Here is a 22,757-nt window from a genome sequence, read left to right as displayed (position 1 = left end):
CATATTAAGAAGTTGTAACGTCTTAAATATTTTTTTTATCTATGTTATTTTTCAGGCAGTCTACGTCCTGGCCAAACTATTTCAATATTCTTTATTTGCATACTATGATGGTGTACAAGTTTGTAAGTTACATATGAGTTTCACATCATAGACCCTTTCGGGCACAACAAAATAGAAGTTTAAGAGAGAAGGAAGCTTTTCAAATAGTAACATCAGTATCATTAAGGTATTCACTAGTGCTGTAGTAACATTTATTAATTAGAAGTTCTTTTATTTTTTAATAAAGATTTTGTCACTTTTATCTTCTTTTAATATGTTAGGCAGTTTATTAAAAAAAAAAAATATGGACATCACATACGGGCTAGAAGAATGTAGGACCAGAAGAATATAGGTAAATTTTATCTTTTCGCATGTCGCAATATGTATTTTACAACTAGGGACAGTCTTAAGTGTTTTTTTGTTAGACGTTTCCTTACCGGAATCGAAACCAGGACCGGATTGTGAATCCAACGCTCAACAAGCGGACCAAGGAGGTCGTTATACTTATATGTATATTACAAACTGTTTATTTGCTTGTCATCATCACTAATTTAAGAGCCACGCTCTTGTCGGTGTAACATTCTCCATGCTACTTTTTTAGGGAAAAATAGGGCAGTGGTTTCCCTCTTGCCTTCGGCCCCGCAGTACTCTGTCTGACGCGAGTGGGATAGCGCCCAGATTAGTCTATTCAATGCCGTATTAGGACTTCTGTCCTCCGCCTCTGAATAGTAGTGATAGTTACTGCTGCTTCTACGAAACACATTTTCTAAAGACATGATGGTTGTACACTTTGGTATGCAGTAGGTACCTACCTATTATGAGGTAAAAACTACGGGTCACGGTCTTGTTTATTTTTAAACACTGAAATGAATGTTTACGAGGTTTTAGCGAACTTTCTCATATTGATTGGGTCTTAAATGACTATACGTACCTAAGTACCTATAATAATCCCTTAAGGGCCAGATTTCCAGACACAATAGTTAAACAATTAAGATGATTTTGGGCCTTAAAACCTTATGACTCGAAGGAACTGCCTATTTGGCCATCTAGCTAAAAACAGTGGCTACGAGTTGTCTTACTGATCGCTTGCAGATCTGCTCACCCCTTTACATATACGGGCGTAACTATGTCAGCGTGTAGTCTTTGTTTGTTTATAATACGGGTTAATGATTACAGGTGTGACTTTATGGAAGTAAGAATTTATATTATAATGTAGGATCAATGTGGTTGAAACTCACCTCAGCATCAGGCGCGGAGGCGCGTCGTCGTCCCCTCCACAGCCTGTCTTCACTACCACTGATAGCTCCACAGCTCCTTGAATGTGATCGCTGTGAGGCGAGCTCCGCGCCCGCCGGCGACCGCCTCGCCTCACCGCCTAGCGTGCCTCTTGAGTCTGCTGCTAGTAACGCGGACTCAAAGCTCCCTCGCCAAGAAAACCGCTCACAGTCACTAGCGACACTGCCGCGGCTTGCGGTGGCTTCTAGAATGTCGTGGGATTTACTCCGTGCCAATGCGCCCGGTTCCGACGCGCTGTCATCGTCTGTTGTCGTCGACGCGCCGCCTGATACCTCATGCATAAGTGCCACTAGACGACCTCCTATATGCCGCATCACTTTTCCGAATAACGGAGGTGAACCTTCTCCGGCGCGGCCGAGGGTAGCCGCTAGTCTCTGGTAAGCCCCCGCCGCGTCGCGCTCTAAAGAACCAGCCTCACTATTCCCTTTATCAAACTCGTCAATAATCTCTCTACAGCTTTCCGATATTTGCTTCCGTAACGCCGACCTGTTAGTGGTGCCTTCTAAGTCTGAGCCGGCGTAATCTGATGAGTCGTACGAGTCGCTCCATGTGTCCTCGCTTGAGAGGTACTCTACGATCTCGCGAACTTCCTCGTCGCGTATTCCAGGTACGGTTTTCATTAATCTCGTCAATTCGCTCTCGAAATACAACAGCTGCGGTGGTTTCGGTGGTCGCGAGCTCTCGGAGTTAGGCGACGCCGATGCAGGCGTCGATGTTCTAACATTCGCGGAGTTAATCATCTGTTTAAAGAACTGTCGCATTTTCGTCATCATGAGATTTGTTTCTTCGTCTGACGACCAATTATTAAAGCTATCTTTCCGGCTCAGTGGGCTAGGAGGCGGGCGGGACGAGGGAGGGCCTTCTACTCGCTCCTCCACGTCCGGTCTAATCTCTTCTGTTATTTCTTCTAACTCTGTCTTAGGCTCGTGATTTCTGGCAAACTCTGAACTGGAATCGTTGTTTCTTAATAAGTCATCACAGCTGCCAACAAATCCACTATCTCTACTGGTTTGTTTTTTAGATTCGGACAGTTCAGATCCTAGCGGTGGGAACTCCGGTCGTGGGGATGTCCTACCCTCCTCCCCCTCGGACACTGACCTTGTATCGTCTCGCGTCTCCTCGGTAAATTCCATCGACTGTCGGCGTTCGTCCGCCGGAGAACCCCGCGTTTTCTTACTCTGTTTCTTCCTCTTTGACTCGCCCTGCACGTCGAGCCTCTCCGAGGAGTCATGGCGCTCCTCCGTCTCCGTGCTCGACCCGTCCGATACTTCCTGTGTATCTTGCGACTGCTCCTCGCCCGTCAGTAAGTTATCTAACGACGACGAATGCGACCGCGGCGTGCCCCGGGCCCGCACTAGCCGTTTCCGCCTCTGTTCCGGACTCTGCCTGCCCTCACTATCACTTCCGACACTTCCCGATCCGTCAGAATCACGCCTCTCCTGGTTGAATCCCATAAATCCAGACAAGAAATACTTTTCCAACCGGGACGACACAAGCTCATCACTATCACCACTACGTTTCGGCTGTTCATTGTCCACGATCGACTCACCACCCTCACTACACACACTAGAGGTCTCCGACGCCAGGTCCTCATCATCGCGCACATTCCTCCCGTCACCTAATCCGAAAAAGAAATATTTCTCCAACTCGGTCGCCGATATCGGTCGCTGTTTTTTCGTCGTATGTTCAGTTTCGCTCTCCTCGCAACTTTCTTCGACTATCGTGTGCAGAGTGAAGTCGAGCGAGCGGCGGCAGTAGGCGAATTCTTCGCCCCTCGTCGGCAGACACGCCTCGTCGCCCGAGTCGGAGTCGGAGGGCGAGCTGTCGTCGTCGTCGTGGCTGACGTCCTCGACCCACGAGTCGTCGTCGGCGAGCCCCTCCTCGAGGCACACGACGGCCGACAGCGTGTCGGCGTTGCTGACGACGGTGACGGCGCCGGACGCGGCCGCGTCCGCGTCGGACGGGCGCTCGTCCGGCTCGTCCTCGTCCTGCGAGTTGGTGTGGTGCACGGTGACGGCGGGGTCGCGCATGAGGCGCGTGGTGTCGGAGGTGAGCACGGACACGCGGTCGTGCGTGATCATGACGCGGCTGGTGTAGCGCGCCGGGACGTCCGCGCGGCCGAGCGCCGCGCCGCACACTGCGGCCGCCGCGCCCGCCGCGTCTGCGCCCGCGCCCCGCTCGCCCGCGGAGGCACCGTTTGTTTTCTCCTCCTCTCGCTCCTCTAGCGATTCTTTCTTCAATAATTCGCTGAGTGTTCGTTCGATACCTTTGAACAGGTCTATTTTTTCCGCCGGTACCGACGACGACGGCCCGCCCTGCCCGGGCTCCGGCGAAGGTGATAATTTCGCTAACGACTCCCTCGGTGTTTCGTCAGAAATTACTACTTCTCGCTCATATTTCTCATTAGGCATTTCTACCGCGACTTTTACTTTCATATCGCTTTCCGTGATGAAAGTATTATCTAATGAATCGCACTCGATGTTTTCGGCCACGCTTTGGGTTTGATTGCGGTCATTATGGTCGTCGTTATCTAAATGACTAGTGCTCGCGCCGCTTGACGCGCTGAAGCTATTAAACGTTTCGCAAATTTCGCTCTGTAGCATATTTTCGTCGCAAAACTTGAAAAACTGTGACCTTTCAGTCGCTCCGTCTGCGTTCGGCGATGAAACTTCGTTAGCACTTCCGTAAGGAATCACTGGATGGTCTTCGGAGAAACTTATCGAATCTAGGAGCACAATATCGGAATTATTAGAGTCATTTTGTGAGGCGCTGCTATTGTCGTTCTCGGCACCGACGTCGTCATGCCGCTCGGCGGGTGCCACAGCAATAATCTCTAAGCTATCGGACTTTTTGTCGTAGGAGTCGTCGCAGTCGATGCCGCTGCTATCGGCGTCCTCACCCTCAGACGACGAGTCGGCCGGGTTGACGACGAACACGCGCGAGAACCGTCCGCCGCCGCCGCCCGAGTCTTCAGAATCCTCGTCAGACGTCGCCGGCTCCTCTGGTGCTCCAAGCGTGACGTCATAGCTCCTCTCCGCCCCCGCTTCCGAGTCACTCGAGTCTCCAGACTCGTCCGATGAAGGGAACGCCTTCTCCGCTTCCAGATGCCCCGGCATCGCCTCTTCCGACACTAATAGCTCCTCCGCGATCACCTTGATTCCGTCCGACGCGTCATGTTCGACTGGCGGCGGCTCGATATCCGATAGCGATGTATCGGGCTTATCGTTATCGGATGGTATCTGCGCGTCGGACTGTATCGCCGTATCAACGGTCATATCGTTTACGGCGGCGGCGGCGGCGGTGGTGAAACGCGCCAGTGCGGCCGCCTGCAGCCGCGGCAAGCCAGGGTACGTGCTCCAGTGCGGCGGCGGCGGCGCACTCGGGAAGGCCAGCAGCGCCGGCCAGAGCGCAGCCGGGACTGGGACGGGAACTGGTACTGGGACGGCTATTAGGCGAGGTTCTGCACCACAACAGCAGCGTTGCGGTGGTGCCCGCGGCGGTACCCCCGGCTCGAAGTAATCCCAGTCGCAGTCGTCGGGCGCGGGCGGCGCCGTCGATGTCGACGACGAGTCCTCCGTGTCCGGGCACGACGAGTCCGAGCTGAGGAACACCAGGCGGTAGTCCTCGGGACGCATGCGACCGGCCTCCGGTTCGCTGGCCTCGCCCGGTTCACTGCTGGCGCCCCACTCTGAAATAGAACAGACAGACACACATTATGTATTGTGGCAAAAACAGGTTTGAACAATGAAACTTCACTTTATTTCTTTTATTTAATTGATGAGAGTGGAAGAAGCGAAGAGTTAAGTGAAATTCCATCTCTGCCTACCCCGATGTGAAATAGTCGTGATCTTATTTAAGTATAACACACGAAAGTTAACCAACAGGTTGACTAGATAAACGAGTACATTCAACGTAGGGTAATAACATCGACTCCTAGTAGAATAAGTAGACAATTAATCAACGATACGCATTTGCTATTATAAACTCGTCAGGCACTTAGCGTCGATTATCAAACTAAGCAGTCATATACGTGTAAAGAAATGTAAAGAATACAGCAAACAATGCATGAAAAGATAACAAAATTTCCGCATGTTACGTTAATAACAAAGCTGTAATAGTAATCAGATGACCTAATACACAGGAGTACAAATTACGTCATTACAACGCCCCTAAAACAATTAAATCGTCGTTACTTTTATTGCATTTTGTATGTAAGCATATTGCTTTATTTTACTGGTTGAACTAATTAGCATTTATGCTAATAGATTGTGTAATGAAATACCTACATAATATAGAGATGATGGCATTGATGGCTCGTTTAAAAATAGGACAATCAAACTATGAATCGGGCAATCACAAACTTAATTTGACAGGATTAAAAACCAGCTTTGTCTCTTTCTGGGGGGCTAAAAAGGCCACTTTTGATGTATCATAATATGTTCCTATTGTGAACTGAATTGCAAATCGTAAAATAGCCACTTATGGATTTCCATATTTCAATTCATATTCTCTCTCTCTCTATTTAAGAGCTGCGCTCTTGTCGATGGAGTAACCGCCATTCCTCTCTTCTTCCCGCCAAAACCTTCACCTCCCGATACGACACGACCTGCACCTTCTCTTTTGTTTATTACGATTCATAATATGAATTTACCATTTTGACAGTATTGTAAATGAAGAACGGCACTAGTTTATGAACTGTCAAAGAAAAGTTAGCTTAAGTTTGTATCTGGGTGGATCTTCGCACTGGTGGTCAATTACCTTTAAGGCAAAAAGGTCTTAAAACTTACCTAGCGACATAGGTACATAAGTTCTAATTGGACATTTGCAAAAGACAAAAGATTTTGGGGTTATTTTTGCGTTTATGGTAATGATATTGACTTCCGGTGTACAAACTACAGCGTGGGTCTGACGAATTCTTAGGAATTAATCATGTTATTGGCGACCGGAATAAAAACCCGGTTCTCGTGCAATAACAATATATTTTCTCAGAAGCTAAAAGACAAGAGTCATATCAAAATACAAAGACAATAAGGAATAAAAAACGATATCAAAAGAGGTTTTCTATAAAAGTTTGTGTTTTCTTGCACACATGGCATTTGTAAACAGAACTCGTTATTTCCAAGACAGGGATTCCGTCTTTAATATGATGACCCATGACGAGGAACATAGTCAATCTAGGTGTAAGGCCCTGTAAGGACACTTTGAGAAGTGCTGTCACTCTTGCAGGTATAGCCTCTCCTCTCATCAATGATACTTAAAGATCAGTATAAGACCCAACACCACATCAAAAGCACACCATGAAAACAACTCCCTTTTTTTTAAGATAACCCAGTCACTAGAATAAGGAATAATACTACGTATAGAACGACAACTCTCCGCTCCCCACCAGAGTCTGAGCTAGGTTTACTTCACCCTCCCTCGGTCTTACTTTAATCTTCAATCGTATGGGCGTAAGACGTCACACACACAGATGCGCGTGTACGATAACGTCAATGTGTAGTGTCTGTGTAAAACGAGTTATTTTGTATGAAGTGTCCGGGTGTGCCGCAGTTCAGGATTATTACAGACAACTTCGTAAACCATAAGAACACAGACGCAGGCGCAAGCATAAAATGCCACATAGTTTAAAGTAAACAAAGCGGCTCAATGTAGGAAGTAAGTCAACTCCAGCCCACGTGCTGCCTTCATACCATCTTGCATCTTAAACATCTATTGTTAAGATACATAACAGGTATCTGAGATACTGCTTGTCAATTAAATATACTCATTATAGGGGTATTAGTTAGAGTTTCCGATTGTTACATTAATACGCAAATTCCCGTGCCTATTTCAGAAATCAGAATCATTTATTCAACGTAATTATCATGGATAAACTTGTTGAAGGCCAATTTAACATTTTTGAATCTACGACATTTCGCATGGCTGAGGAGGAGAAATGACAAGAAACTGTAACAGCAACACATCTTTTAAAATCAATGTAGGTATACAGTACAAGTTATTTAGTGTAGTTATTGTAGTGTAATGTAGTTATTTGTGAGTGCACAAAGGGAATTCCACTTAACACGAGCCTGGCAAAATGGGCAAAAATAGACTAATCTCAATTCTTTCAACTTACTTTAAGTTAATTGAGTGGATTGAGTACAGTCATGAGCAATATCATGTACCCACTTTAGAACCCTGTCGCACTATCATATTTGACATTAATTGAGACTTACGGTTTCATTTGTCAAAAAAGTTAATGTGACATGGTTTCAAAATGTATACATATTAGTACTCGTGACCGTACCTACGTGTATGTAGAATGTAGCTATAGATACGATATTCATTTAACTCTTGTTCTAGTATCAGAAAAAGCATAATTGCTTGATTACACCAAGTGTTGTACCTATAGTTAGTATTATTGACAGGCTTATTAGTTCGCTTTATCAGTTTTTATAGAAGGCTGCCATTGTTGATAAGGTCATCCATCCGTCTACTTATATATCTTATTACAAGAATATCGTCTCGTTTGATGTCTATGAGTTTTTTACTGTTCCCCTTTGTTCGCAGACACCAACAATTAATTGGTGTAGTGTTAATCAAACGAAACTACAGAGAATCGGGTTTCAATCAAAGTTTAAACAAGGTAATTTAAAGTGAAAGTAGCAATTTAGCAGTCGTAACGTAACGTAGCAGCACGACTATATCCCTAAGGGGGTAGGCAGAGATGTATAGTACAGCATATAACCACTCCTAACCCATGTAATAGGGGTAGGCTTACCCTATTGCTGGAATATGCGCAAATGTCAAAATGAACTATCGCTTTTTTAAAATGATTGCTTTAGTGTGTCTTTTTAACCCCCTTGGAAACTGATTATTTTGTTTTATTATTTGTATGTTTTGTTACAAAATTACTATTTGAAAAAAGAATTAAGTAGTACCTACTATAATGACTGCGCACGCAACATGATATATGTTTATATTGGTTGTCAGTTACAGTTCGAAAAAATGGTATTTAACGCGTAAATTGATACATTAAACATTACTTTGATACGATATTTTGAAACGATACAGTAATGTGCTTTCCTCACATCCGAATTGTGTTGCAATGTAAACAGTGTTTTGTTTTGTTTGTAAGTATATGTTTGTCGTTTAAGTCAGTTTCTATAATCAGTTACATTTTAGTCAATAATAGGATAGGATTCAATCTGTCAAGATAGAAACTGAGATACCCGCACAACCACCTCTACTGTTGCGTATAGGTTGTTACCTATATAACATAACACTACGCCTGTACTCCCAAAGGGGTAGGCAGAAGTGAATTGCTAACAATTCTTCATCTAAATGAGGATGGCAATTTGTTAGTTGGATTCATTATTTGTCATTTCACAGAGATCACTAAACTGTATAGGCAGAATTGTTAAGGCTGCAATTTTAAGTACAAACCAACTGAATACCTGTGAGTCCGTGGTACACTGGCTTGGTTCTCAAATGGGAGCGCCGGCGCCGGTTCGAACCCCAGTACTTCCCGGAATTACACTGTATCAGTCACAAATTTATCTTAAGTGCAGTTTTCACTAATACAGTTGGCGCGACCATTATAGACGGCGATACGGCACTACCTATCACGTTGGTCTAACAGAAAGCTCGGTGAGGTGTTGAAATTCATCTTGCAATGGTACCTCTGTCTACCCCATTAGGGGCGTGAGCCTATATGTTACATATCTCTATAAAGTTATTAATCTTCTTATCCCTGACATGTCGTGCACTGAAAGAATCCCAACCCAATCCATAATCACGCCATTTTTTTCCATCTAACATGTTCTACACTATCATTACCCGTGATCAGTAAGTACCGATCCATAAGTATGGATTATCATTCTCCCGCTCACGTGACGATCACGCTATACCCCGTAGAAAGTAGACAGAACCACGGATGGGTGGTTGTCGTGGTCGTGAGGCGAAAGCGTCCATTTTATCTGCAACCATCTAGCAACCACGGCAACGGTCGAATGAAACCGTATAAACTCATGTTTGGATTTCTTCATCTCGATTGACGTTCCGTTTTGCTTAGAAATTCTAAATTATCTTTATTCAGTAACATGGTTACACTTTGTCGCGTCGATTTTTACATAACGAACGTCTCGTCCGCCTGGCCTCGGCAAAGAGCCCTAGTCGATCTAGAAAAAAACCTAAAATAACAAATTGCTATATCGAAAATTATACTTGATGTCAACTCAGAATCAAGGTCTGAATCATCCCCCTCAGTATTCGTTACGACGTCACTAAAACCATGTATAATTGATAGCCAAGCTTTCAATCCAATTATTATTATTAAGTTTGAATGGAGTGTTCGAATCCTTACATAAAATAACGTGGCAACACTAGATAAAGTTTTTAAATTCGACCACAAGATGGCGATTCTTCAGTCTCTCCCTTCAACTCTTTGCTTACTCATTCAACATATAACTATAAAATATATTATTATTAAATACAGTCCACATTTAACTTTTATGTGCAATTTTATTTAAATTAACTCCAGCTCCGCACACGGAGTATTTTGCAATTTTCAAGGTAGAAAGCTAAAAATTGCTATGTGGACTATTTATGACTTCACTTCATCGTTTTTTTTTGGAATTTTGCTACCAATCCTTTCAAAGAGGGGGTGAAATTTTATATGGGGTTTTTCGCAGTTTTCAAGGTAGGTAGCTAAAAATTGGTACATTAGGATAGGGGAACCGTCTTACCCCAAGTTTAACGCGAGTGAAGCCGCGGGCAAAAACTAGTCTACAACAAGTCATTATAAAAAAAGCAACCGTTTCATAGTAAATGACCGGTCACACAAGGTTGTTCGCGCATGACTCCAGTCATCTATGTCTGACCGGAAGATGTAATGCTTACCAGGTAAGTGGCGCACAATGATGGGAAAATCGGGCTAATGACGCGATGACGGTTGTTTTGAAAAGAAAAAACTTTTATATTTCAATTTTGAGAAAATTCTGCAATCTCTTTGCGGTTAAGTAGGCTATTTGTATTTTGTAGGCACATTTGGGAACATTTCCACATAAACAGCCTATATACGTCCCACTGCTGGGTACAGGTCTCCCTTTAATCAACCGGAGGGGGTATAGAGCAAACTCCACCACGCTGCTCCACTGCGGGTTGATGGAAGTGTTCGGGCTAGTAGCCCGGGACGGCTTATCGTGAAGATTTAAGAGTAAAAAATAAGTTTTAGCCAAGTTTTGTGTCATTTCGTTACAAACGCTCGTAAAGTTGAAAAATAAACGTAGCTAATTGCAACAGCCTCGCCAATTATTACATGGGATTAAAAAGTAGCTGGTGAGAAGTGGGTGTGTATACTAGGGAATGCAATCCTGCCTCGAGATCGTAAATTCCGCATCCCACGGGATTGGAAATATCAATCCCGCGAGATCCCGGAATTTTCGGGATCTCGTCTAGGTCATAAAAAATGTAAAGTTAGGATGGCTGAAAACGATGAAAATTACTTGTTAGTGAGGTTAATTAAAACAAAATATTTTTTTAAAGAAAACAATAACCTTTATTCTTCAATATTACTAACTAAATAATTATGTTTTCTTAGGAAATAATAATCAAAACAAATTTTATAACTCAAGGAGATTCGCCTAATCCCCTCAACCTTGAATGGGATCTCGTCATATTATGCTTCGGGATTTATCGGGATCCCGCGAGATCTGGATTGCATTCCTTAGTTTACACTGTACACCTCTGCCTACCCCTTCGGGGATACAGGCGAGATGCTATGTCATGTTGTGTAAACAAAACACACGTTGCCCTTAAAAGTCACCAAAAATGCTATCTTACCAACTAATAGGCTTAAAACTAATCCAATTACCTACAAAACTACGAACCGCTGGGTCGTGCAAATGCTTATTACTTCCATAAGTAACTTCCCATACAATTATGACCTTCAGTACACCTTGAATATCACCCTGACTGGAATAATGGTTGCTGCAGTTCCTATGACATTCAACGGAGTCATCCGAGCTTATCTGCTAGGTATGAAACATAGGGCTGGGCTAAGATCCATACTACATAATAATATTACTAACGCGAAAGTAACTGTTACCTTTTCACGCGTACCGTTTTGTATGAAATTAGAAGATACTTTGCGATCCAAAGGAGAAAATAGAATAAAATTATTTCAGGACGATCAAAGTGCATGTTTTAAAAAAGACAATCGTAACGAAGTTTTTGTCGCAAAAGTATGAAACTGGAAATAATAAAAAAAAAAACATGAATTTTCCGAGAGGAAATAGAATAGAATAGAAATAGTTTATTATAAAAGGGCGCCTCACACAAAAAAAGAGAACTTGCTAAAACTTAACTAAAATTCCACTTGATATCGACTCAGAATCATGGTCTGAATCATCCCCCTCAATATTCGTAACGGTGTGACTAACACCTTGTATATGCCCCACGCACACTCACAATCTTATTTAAAAAATAATAATCTACTACCACTTCGATAATCTCTCTCTCTATTTAAGAGCTGTGCTCTTGTCGGTGGAGTAATCGCCATTCCTCTCTTCTTCCCGCCAAAACCTTCACCTCCTGATACGACAAGATTTTTTCTTTTATTTGTTTCGTAAATGTTATCTTAGGTCTACCCCTTCCCCTCTTCCCTTCAATTTTTCCTTCTATGATGTTTGTTATAAATGAATCGTGTCGTATCAGGTGACCAATCATATATCCTCTCCGGTTCTCTATAGTCTTCAATATGGTTCTCTTACTCGCTTCGATAATAATCAATAAAAATGGCGTCACTAAACTTTTGGCAGCCCTAATCTAATAGTCCACATGCTAAAAAATAACATGCTACTTCCTGAGTCCACCGTCCTATGGCTTCGAAGGTAACATGGGGCTATTATGCAAGTAAAAGTAGAGTTTTATCGTGCGCCGGCGTTGCGATAGAGGGATAAAAGCGAGATGGGATTCATTTTTAAAAGCAGCTAAGTAGGATAGGGAGGCGCTCGGTGGCGCAGCGGTAAATGCGCTCGGTCTGCGATTGTTGAAGTTAAGCAACTTTCGCAAAGGTCGGTCATAGGATGGGTCAAAAAAAGTTTTCATCTCGAGCTCCTCTGTGCTTCGGAAGGCACGGTAAGCCGCTGGTCCCGGCTGCATTCATCATCATCAGCCGTACGACGCCCACTGCTGGGCATAGGCCTCCCCCTAGGATCCCCACGACATAACCGTCGTTAATAACCACCAATCCGCACTGGGCCCGCGTGGTGGTTTAACCTCTCATCTGCCGAGATACCAGACACAATAGATTTTACATTGTGTCTGGTCGAGATCCGCGTTCCGGCAGATGAGAGGTTAAGGCCCGATCTCCCTATCCATCCATAGGGAAGGCCCGTGTCCAAGCAGTGGGGACGTTAATGGGCTCATGATGATGATGATGAGGTAGGATAGGACCCTAAGAATTACAAGAATCGTCAACTTAAACAGTCAGCTCTAAACGCGCTACAATTCACAACACAATCTCTCGACACGATAAAACACGAATGTACCATAAATATTACGTTACAAATACCTACCAATAAACCGTACAAAAACGTTCGCACGTGATCTTAAAGTCAATAGGTAAAAAAATACACTTAAGTACAAATAAAAACATACATAGCATAAAAAGTACAATTAGTGTTTGTCTAGCAGAAAAAATACACTTAGATAAACTCACGCCTATTTCCTACCGGGTTAAGCAGAGATTATAGAATTCCATTTACTTCTCTTGCTTCCTCCACATTCATCAATCGCATATTTCAAGACTGAAATTAGCCAAATCGGTTCAACCGTTCTAGGGTTTTAGCGAGACTAAATAACACCAATTAATTTTTATTTATAGATTTTGTGAGACTGACCTTTGCAGCTTTGTTTGGTAAGGACTTTGCAGGCTTGAATCACCCGATTGTTCGAAAAACTAAGATAATTCCGTGCTTCGAAGGGCACGTTAAGCCGTTGGTCCCAGCTCTTCTGTCGTGTGGGTTGTAAGGTGGATTACTTACCAACCTCATCAACTCTGGCGTCAGGGTTATTAATTAACTATTAGTGACTTATGTAACGACTAAGAACTTACATCAGTAAGTAGTACCTACTCCGGACCAAAGGCTAACTTGGGAAGCACGGATCAATGTCCTAAGCAAACTAGGGATCACAAAGTGTTTTTTATGACTTATCCCTACTAGGATTCGAACGCGGGACCTCCGGATCGTGAGCAGAACGCTCAACCACTGAACCACGGAGGCCGTTAACGAGCCGGCTATTAACCGTATAACGGTAAAACACCTCCTCCAACCCGCAGTGGAGCGTGGTGGAGTATGCTCCATACCCCCCTTCGATTGATTGTGGGGAGGCCTGTGCCCAGCAGTGGGACGTATGCTGTTTATGTTTTTTATTTATTAGGTTTACCAACAGTTACAACATTCTTACTACGCTAATTCAACAAACATAGGTGTTATTCTAAATGCGTAACCAATTAACGGTAAACACAGCTAACAATTTTTATAAACTTATCAAGCTAAAAGTAACGCGTGCGTGCGTGCGTGCGTGCGTGTGTGTGTGTGTGTGTGTGTGTGTGAGAAATGTTTATATATAGATAGCACGCTGTCCTACACAGTGCCCTTTCCCCACTCATCTAAGAGCGAACACGAGGTTATTGTAATCAAATGAGCTTTGAATGGACAATGAAAGTAAGAGCGATGCGTTGGCGCCGATCCAAGGCTCGTTGCCCGAGTAGGAGCCACGTGGGCCGAGCTCTGAGGTCTTACATTTGGCACAAGTCCTTATTAAGACCGTATCATTATCTTATACCATTGAATTCAATAAGATATTATATTGGATTAAAAGCAAAGGTGCGGTTTGGTACCTTGTGTCCTGGCTAGTTGAAAAAAAATAAAACACATAATAACGGATTCTTACCGCGGTTAAAGTAGGGATATGAGACTCCCGATATTTCGACACTGTTGCAAGTGCCTTGATCACGGGATGACTGACTGGCTGACTGTCATTCCGTGATCATGGCACTTGCAAATTGCAACATGATTGACGAATGCTTGAAAGATGTAATATCGCTCTTATGTGACTATTTTTACAAGACTGACGTGACTTTTGCGTCGTAAAAACACCACGTTTTATATAACGTTATCGGTAGGCAAGCGCGGTTCTGTAATCATTGTTCATGATGTATATAAAGTACTATCGATTTGCTCTCGTCTCGTTCAACTTTGCTCTTTTCTTGACGTTGTGCGCATGGTATACATAATACATAACATAGCACTTCTGACAGATGGAAATAGACAAGAAACAAAACAAAAGACAATCGAACCTTAAAGAAGAATAAAATAAACATGGAAATTATTATAACCCAAGGAGATTATATATTATAAAAAGTATAAAATCCATATGAATAAAAATGTTCGTGCGTCGTTTACACTTATCAATACAATAAACGGACCCTAGAATAATAGCGAAAGTCTCATGTTGTACGCTAGGCAGATGATGACCAGGTTGTATTACTAGGCTAGCTAATTACTAGCTAATACATATACATATAAACTCATGCCTATTTTCTACTGGGGTAAGCAGATACTATGAAAATAAATACAAAAAAAAAAACTATGCGAAGTATTATACGAGTTTCTTAAACTACACTACTAATCTCTCTCTTCTCTCCAGAGCGACCTCAGCTCTCGCATCAGGGGTACTATTGACCCGCCATCCTAGGAGGACACCACCACATCCTACTATTAGTAACAGGATATTTTCTCTGCTATTTCTCAATACTGGGATTAGCAATGAACACTATAGTATGGTGATCTACGAGAGATAGTCATGCGATGAGCACGGATTGTGTTCATCCTATTGTTTTTATATTAGTAAAGTGCGCGATGCGTGAATTTGGTACAGATTTTATCGATGCAAACTTTCTAGTTTTATAGGTTGCCGTGCTTAGCGTTAATGGTGTTTCAGATCGATTTCCGTTTCATGGTTGGTCACTGGCCGGAGATAAGAAAAAAAATGTTCCGATGGTGTCGCTGAACGAAGCAAATACTCCTTTGGAAAAAACTCTATGGTCCAGTCCTTTAAAAAGAAACATAATTGCGGACATTTTTAAGAAAAGAAGACAGTTGACAAATGTAAGTGTATAATGGCCCCGATTTCTTATCAACCGAAAATGAAAGGAACGGATGATTGACAGCTCTTAATTTTAGGAAGAATGAGTAAATGAATGAATAACCCGGGCGAATCAAAAAGGTATCTCGCTGGTATGCAAACCGTTTGCCGTTTGACGTTTGTCAACTTAATTCTGTCGGGTTATTGGCCAATGTAAAAATTTTAGACGGTTGTTTTAGATTTGTGTTTATAACTGACGTATGTTCCATTTATGCTTGTCGATTACCCGTCCCTTTCCTTTTCGGCGGATAAGAAAATGACAGATATAACTTAAAATAAAATTAGATGGTATTTAATTAGCACCAATGAATGTTGGATGTCGATATAAATGTTTATGAACTAATATGGTTATTACTAAAAAGCCGGACCTTGCAAATGTTCAGGTTAGGTAAGCGGACCCTGTGAAAAACGGGATAATGCTAGGGAGATGATCATGAAGTGCCTAATTGTTTTAAAATCTAATCTCCGTAACCAAAACTAACTGAATATATTTAGTATCCTATGCTAACATAAAAATGCATATCGTCGGGGAAGAAGTAAATACTCCTATCTTACATTTTTAGGCAAATCGACATTTAGATGTAGATGTAGTACGCTAGCTGGCAAGATCTCCTGTTTATATTAACCCCGATACATACCAAGTATATCAAAATTCAAATTCAAATTCAAAAATTTCTTTATTCAGTAGGTAACACTTTGAATCGCCAATTTTACATAACGAACGTCTTATCCGCCTAAAACTACTGCAGTTTCTCACAACCTGTATAGCCGGGGAAAAGAAGCTGCAAGAAAAACCTCGGCACAGGGCCCTAGACGTTCTTTAAAAAAATAAAAATAAACATAAAATATTGGTATACAATTGAGTAATTTAGCTGCCTAATATCAGTTCTCAGACAGTTAATCCCATGCATTCATATCTTCTAAATAATCACTAACTTTATAATAACCTTTTTTGTAAAGTTTTTGTTTAACTACTGTCTTAAAACAGTTGAAAGGCAAATTCTGAATGTCAATGGGAATCTTATTGTAAAAACGTGTATCTAAATGCTTTAGTAATCTTATGTAATCGACTGACTTGTAAAGCAAGTTTATTTTTATTCCTGGTATTAACAATGTGCCGATCGCTATTTTTTGCAAATAATCCTATATGTTTTTTTACATAAATTAAGTCTATCTACACGTCATCATCTACACAACCTATACACGTTATCTTTCATAGGGTAGGCCATACGCGTATAACTTAATGTATGTATTTCGTCGTGGTAGATAGCGTTTGTGTTTGGTCTGATGGTCGCGATAGTTCTATACCAGCGAAGTTAGTGAAGGAAACCTTGGTTACCACATCAGGCCTAACTATGGTGTTATTTCATGGGCACTGTACTGTTACATCTATGTATCTTTACATCATATCTTTCCCGAGGTTGATACACGATACATATATTATCAAAAATTTACGTATGTATTCCTTATAAGTGTGTGCGGAAATTAAAAAAGAGAAAAACCGTTATTTAATTTAAAATTATTTCAATAAAAGGGACACGTTACGCAGTCGGTCCCGGCTACTATATACTTAAATAAGTATGTGGTCGGTGTAGTCGTTACTCATCAGAGATTCTTTCTCGTACTAGGGGGGCTGGTAGTGATCTTAATAAGGTCCCTCACGGGGCATTGCAGACTCAACAAGCACCTACATAAATGGAGTTAACCGAGGCCCCTTTACGCAGATTCTGTTTAAAGAAGGATGAGACGCCATTACACCTGCTTTGTAGCTGTGAGGCTCTAATACACAGAAGAAGGTAAGGATCTTAATATGGCCCCTCATGGGGCATTGCAGACTCAACAAGCACCTACATAAATGGAGCTAATCGAGGCCCCTTTACGCAGATTCTGTTTAAAGAAGGATGACACGCCATTAATGAAGCCGAGTACTGGGGAGCCACATAATAGATCCCCAGGAGGTCACGGAGCTTCCAAAACGACGCTGGATCAAATCGAACGGATCGGTCTGGAGGAGAGTAGGGTTTTGGTCACAATAGATCTTTCTAGCCTTTTGACACTCAAATAATAATATTAATGTACATTGTTTTAAGTTTACGCGGTTATTATCATAATTAAAACATAATAATGGGTTCTTACCACGGGATGTCATCCCGTGATCATGGCACTTGCAACAGTGCCGAGATATCGGGAGTCCCTGCTTTAAACGCGGTAAGAACCCGTTATTATGTGTTTTAATTATAATAATAATGTAGTTATTGCATAAGTCATGTCACGGGTCAATAGTAACCCTGACACCAGGGTTGAAGAGGTCAATCATTTGTCTCACAACCCACGCGTCTCTCGAGAAGAATAAAATGTAAACCACATTGAAATTGAACGGCTACTTTTGAACAAAACGAAACTAGAATTGGTGGTCAAATAAAGATTCAATGCCCATTCAATTTTTAGAATAAAACCTTTAAATGTAGGATAGAACAATGGCAAAAAGTATACCTACAGTATTAGGTCATTAAGAGAACAATAACCTGTGAATCGGCCGTTTTGAGGTTGGCGTCATCTCAACCGAATCCGATTAATTTCAAATATAATTTTGCGTAGAGAATTTATTTTAAAACTTTTTGATGCAACGTCTAAGATAAGTTGCTTGTAAATACTTTAGCATCACGCCTGTATTCTTGAAGGGGTACGCAGAGGCGTATATTACACCAGCCGTCACCAGCAGTTCTCGTCAGATATGTTGAGGTAAGTACTTTATTGTTGTTAATATTAATTAAAAACATTTTTTCACGCCCGTAATCCCCAATAGGCAGAGCCACAGGAATAATACAAGATAGTATCACGCCTGTACCCTAAAGGGGTAGGCAGAGACGTATAACATACACACCCAGTCCTAGCTAGCCACAAGTTAGAAGATAATTTATTTGCAAACACTTTTAGTAACAAGAGAACAAAAAAAAACAGTTTATGAGATTGTACTTTATCAAGTTCTAGCCAAGGACATTGCAGGCTAAATTACCTGATTGTCCGAAAAAGTAACATGATACAGTGCTTCGGAAGGCACGTTAAGCCGTTAGCCGTTCATCATCATCAATTTAAGAGCCACGCTCTTGTCGGTGTAGCATCCCCCATTCCAGTCTATCAAAGGCCAATTCCTTGACTTCCCTATAAGACACGACGTTAACCTAAAAGAAGAAAAGAAGACCAGAGAAAGAAAGAGAGAAGGAAAGAGAGGAAGGGGAAGACCAAGAAGAGCTTACATGGAACAGATTAAAGAAAAGGTTAACGTTAGCCGTTACTACCCCAAAAATCTCCATAAACCCACAGAGGGGACAGCCGTCGGATGTATTAAGTAATTTAGGTTGTGTTATGTAAAGACCTTAATAAGACACGACGAATTTATTAACATCATAGAAGGGAAGCTACAACGAAAGAGAGGAAGAGGAAGACCAAGAAGAGCTTACATGGAACAGATTAAAGAGAAGGCGAACGTCGTGTCTTATACGGAGGTGAAGAAATTGGCTTTTGATAGAGAAGAATGGAGAATGCTACACCGACCAGAGCGTGGCTCATAAATTAGTGATGATGATGTAAAGATATATTGAAACTCTTTCTCTCTCTTTATTTAAGAGCTGCGGTCTTGTCGGTGGAGTAATCGCCATTCCTCTCTTCTACACGACCTACACCTTCTCTTTTATTTGTTTCATAAATGTTCTCCTAGGTATACCCCTTTCTCTCTTTCCTTCAAGAACCATAATAAAGACTATAAATATAGAACCGGAGATGAAATATGATTGGCCGCCTAATACGACCTAATAAGGTACCTACATTCAATTCCAAGTACCAGACATGTAATATCTAAGTTGACCGCAACCACAAACCAAAACCAAATGGTTTCGCAATATTAGGACAGTTTAGTGACTTATAAATGACAGTAGATACCATTATAATCAATCGGTCACGAGCGTGCAATACTATGCAAATATTGATGCTGTTCTTGCAGACAACTCCTAATTTTTGAGTTATACCTGTCTTTTTTATATAACTAATGCAATATATATTAATGCAATAATTTAAAATAATAATTTATTTATGATCGCGTAAACTAACTTCAGTCTGTGTCTGTTTATAATGACAATAGCTTATAATATATAGGTTGGTTAAGGTTATAAACCTTTTGCCAGTTCTTTCTGTTTTTATGTTTTATTTTTTATAATTACTTATAGCCTTTTAATGATTTTATACTTCAAGCCTAACTTTGTATCGTTAGTATTGTTACTATTCTCATGTGATTGGCGAACGAACATTGTACTTACTGTAATTATTTTAATAAGCTCTCGGATATCTTCAATAAATAAATATTTTTTTCTTAACCAACCCTCCGAAAAGGAAAGAGACGGATGATTGAGATGATTGAGCAGCACCAACTAATGAATCAATCAATCAATCAACCGCACGATTCAAATAGGCATGTCGCTGGTACGCAGCTTTGTTTGGCGTGTACTATCAACTTAATTCTGCCAGTTTATACATCCAGCACTTAAAAGGATTGTATAAGATTTCTACCAAAAAATAACTTGTTTTCCATAAATATTTAGGCTATCGATTACCCATCCCTTTCCTTTTCAGCGGATAAGGAAATGACAGGTATAACTTAAAATAAAATTAGGTTGTGTGTACTAAAGTCATCATCAATATCTATGTATCTCAGGACAATGATAATCAGTTATAAATTAATTGTATTTGTTTATGTATTTTTGTGTACCATAATAAAAGTATTAGGTATCTATATAAAGAGTAACAACTATAAAGAGGCACAATTACCTACTATATAAAATAAAACAAAGGGTGGGCTTATCTCTACAATAAATCTATTCCAGCTGGTTTGGTGGGAAATGTTGTTAAGTTTGCGGGACACGACTTAGCGTGATGGATAATAATGCAATTTATACGTAAAAAATAATAATGGAAGTCTCTGCTTACCCCGGTGGGAAATAGGCGTGAGTTTATGTATGTATGTATGTGGATATTAAGGGCCTGATCTCATTAGGCAAGACACCATGGTGGCGCAACCACAGTAGCGGTACAAACAAAATGTATTAGGTTGCACAAACGCACATTTGGTGTCCTGTTGGTTGCGCAACCAACAGGACACCATTATGTCAAATAATAGGTACCTTGTTGGTGGCGCCACATGGTGTCCTAGTGAGATTTGCCCAAAGTGGCCAACCACACGCACTTATTAGGTACTCTTTGGGTATTGTTATTGTAAGTACTTATTCAAATCGTTTAACATAATTAAATCTGATTAAGTCAAGTTTCGTGTTCCTTAATTTCAATTCTAAAGGTGCCTGGATGAAATTGTGATGCAATAATGCCTGATGTATCTTTTTGTTACTGTTTTATTTAGGTATATTTTCCTGGTAGGATTTATTTACATCGCATTAATGTTTTTCTCTGTTGAGCATGTTTATTGACACGAAGCTCGAATAATTCAATAATTCCTCAATTGATGCAAATGCTATATGAAACCGTGTAAGGTTTCCAAAGGTTTCGCGTTACATTTTCAGTTAAGTCTTCTTTAGCACATTACACAACATGGGTGGGTAATGCCTTATCCATATCCAATTACAGACATTTGATATCTACTTACTTTTTAGCAGTGAAGTATGGCAAGGCTTCATGCGACTTCATCGGTCCAAAAGTTCACAGTTCACAAAACACAAAGTACAAATAACTGTTGTTATTATTTTTATTGCTTTTTTGTAACAACTTTTGTAACGGTCACTGCACTAGCTGGTTATAGTTTTCAACTTTCAAAATTGGAATGAATATTTCAAATTTTAAGAATAAAACTGGGGGACTGAAAATAAAAAGCGATCGTTTTTCGATTGTTCGTTTCGATTCGAGTTGTGTGCGGGCGCAGGCTTGAGAGCGCAAACGGATGTGTCGGGGAACCGCGCGCCGGCTGGGCTTGCGCACGAGTGCTGCGCAATGCTCGATTGTTTACTATCGACTTGCTATAGTTCTGATGTTGATAGTATGCGTTGCTAGGAGACATTAATGTTGTGTTTTTAGTGGCGTTGCTAGGTAGGAGTTGTTGAAAAATTTAAACTGTTTGATTGGGAACAAAATTGTACTTACGCTTAATATAAAATATATATTTTGTTAACTTGTTTTGAAGCCAGTTAATGTTGAGTGTCTTATTTTTTCATGAATGGTTGCTAGCTATAGTTGTTATACGATTGTCATTTTAGTCGACTGTAAAGAAAAGTCTAAGAAAGTAAACTCACAACCCATACGAGAGAAGCTTATATGACCAAGATCTTTGATTTGCCAATCAAATAGTAAGCAAATAAGTAATAAAACAATCTACTTGTTTTTATTTCTTGACGTGGATTATTGTAGGAGTGCCTCAGATGGCAAACCACTTGGCCGGAAAAATAAGGAAGCGCTATGGGCTCTCACCCGGTTAGAAGCGACTATAAACTGCCTATATACGTCCCACTGCTGGGCTCAGGCCTCCCCTCAATCAACCGGAGGGGGTATGGAGCATACTCCACCACGCTGCTCCACTGCGGGTTGTTGGAGGTGTTTTTAATAGCCAAGACCAACGGCTTAACGTGCCCTCCGAAGCACGGATTCATCTTACTTTTTCGGACAATCAGGAGATTCAAGCCTGAAAAGTCCTTACCAAACAAAGGAAAGTCTCACAAAGTGTTTCGACAATGTCCCCAACGGGAATCGAACCCGGACCTCCAGATCGTGAGTCTAATGCTCTAACCACTAGACCACGGAGGCTGTTAGAAGCGACTATCGACAAACAACATCGACTTTTCAGCGAACTAACGTCGTGACTCACCTCCCGTCTCAACCGACAACAAAAGTACCTTCGGAGTCGAAATGACGTAAGTCACAAGCACAAAGCCAACAAAAACTCTGTATACCTTCGAGGGCCAAATGTTGCTATAAAAAAAGCAAGCGAACGACTTATGTTCTTTTGGAATTGGACAAGTGAGAGAACAATGAACTTGCAATGGCGAACTAGACCAAACAGCGTAAAACTTTTGAATATAGAACACGAATGGCCGACGATATTACTCCAGTTCACCCACACAGGGGATATACTGACCTATGTATAGATATAAGTAAAGTATACTAGTGTTTATTATCAAGCCAGTTAATGTTGGGTAAACTTTACAAGTACATAGATTTAAATAAACGTATTATTT

The 22,757-nt window shown here is 41.3% G+C and overlaps 1 protein-coding gene across 2 annotated transcripts in view; it reads right to left on the bottom strand.

Annotated features, from left to right (window-relative positions):
* The window catches only part of LOC126369598 (uncharacterized), a 149,851-nt gene that overhangs the window by 59,359 nt on the left and 67,735 nt on the right, over positions 1 to 22,757 (bottom strand). For both annotated transcript variants that reach the window (XM_050014083.1, XM_050014084.1), the window contains exon 3: positions 1,278 to 5,023. In XM_050014083.1, coding sequence (XP_049870040.1) covers positions 1,278 to 5,023 — 3,746 coding nt within the window. The remainder of the gene's footprint in view (positions 1 to 1,277; positions 5,024 to 22,757) is intronic.

This window comes from Pectinophora gossypiella, chromosome 9, assembly GCF_024362695.1.
Source record: "Pectinophora gossypiella chromosome 9, ilPecGoss1.1, whole genome shotgun sequence".
In the NCBI taxonomy this organism is placed as follows: Eukaryota; Metazoa; Arthropoda; class Insecta; order Lepidoptera; family Gelechiidae; genus Pectinophora; species Pectinophora gossypiella.
The sequence above is the reverse complement of the archived record's forward strand: the minus strand, read 5'-3'. Positions and strand labels throughout refer to the sequence as shown.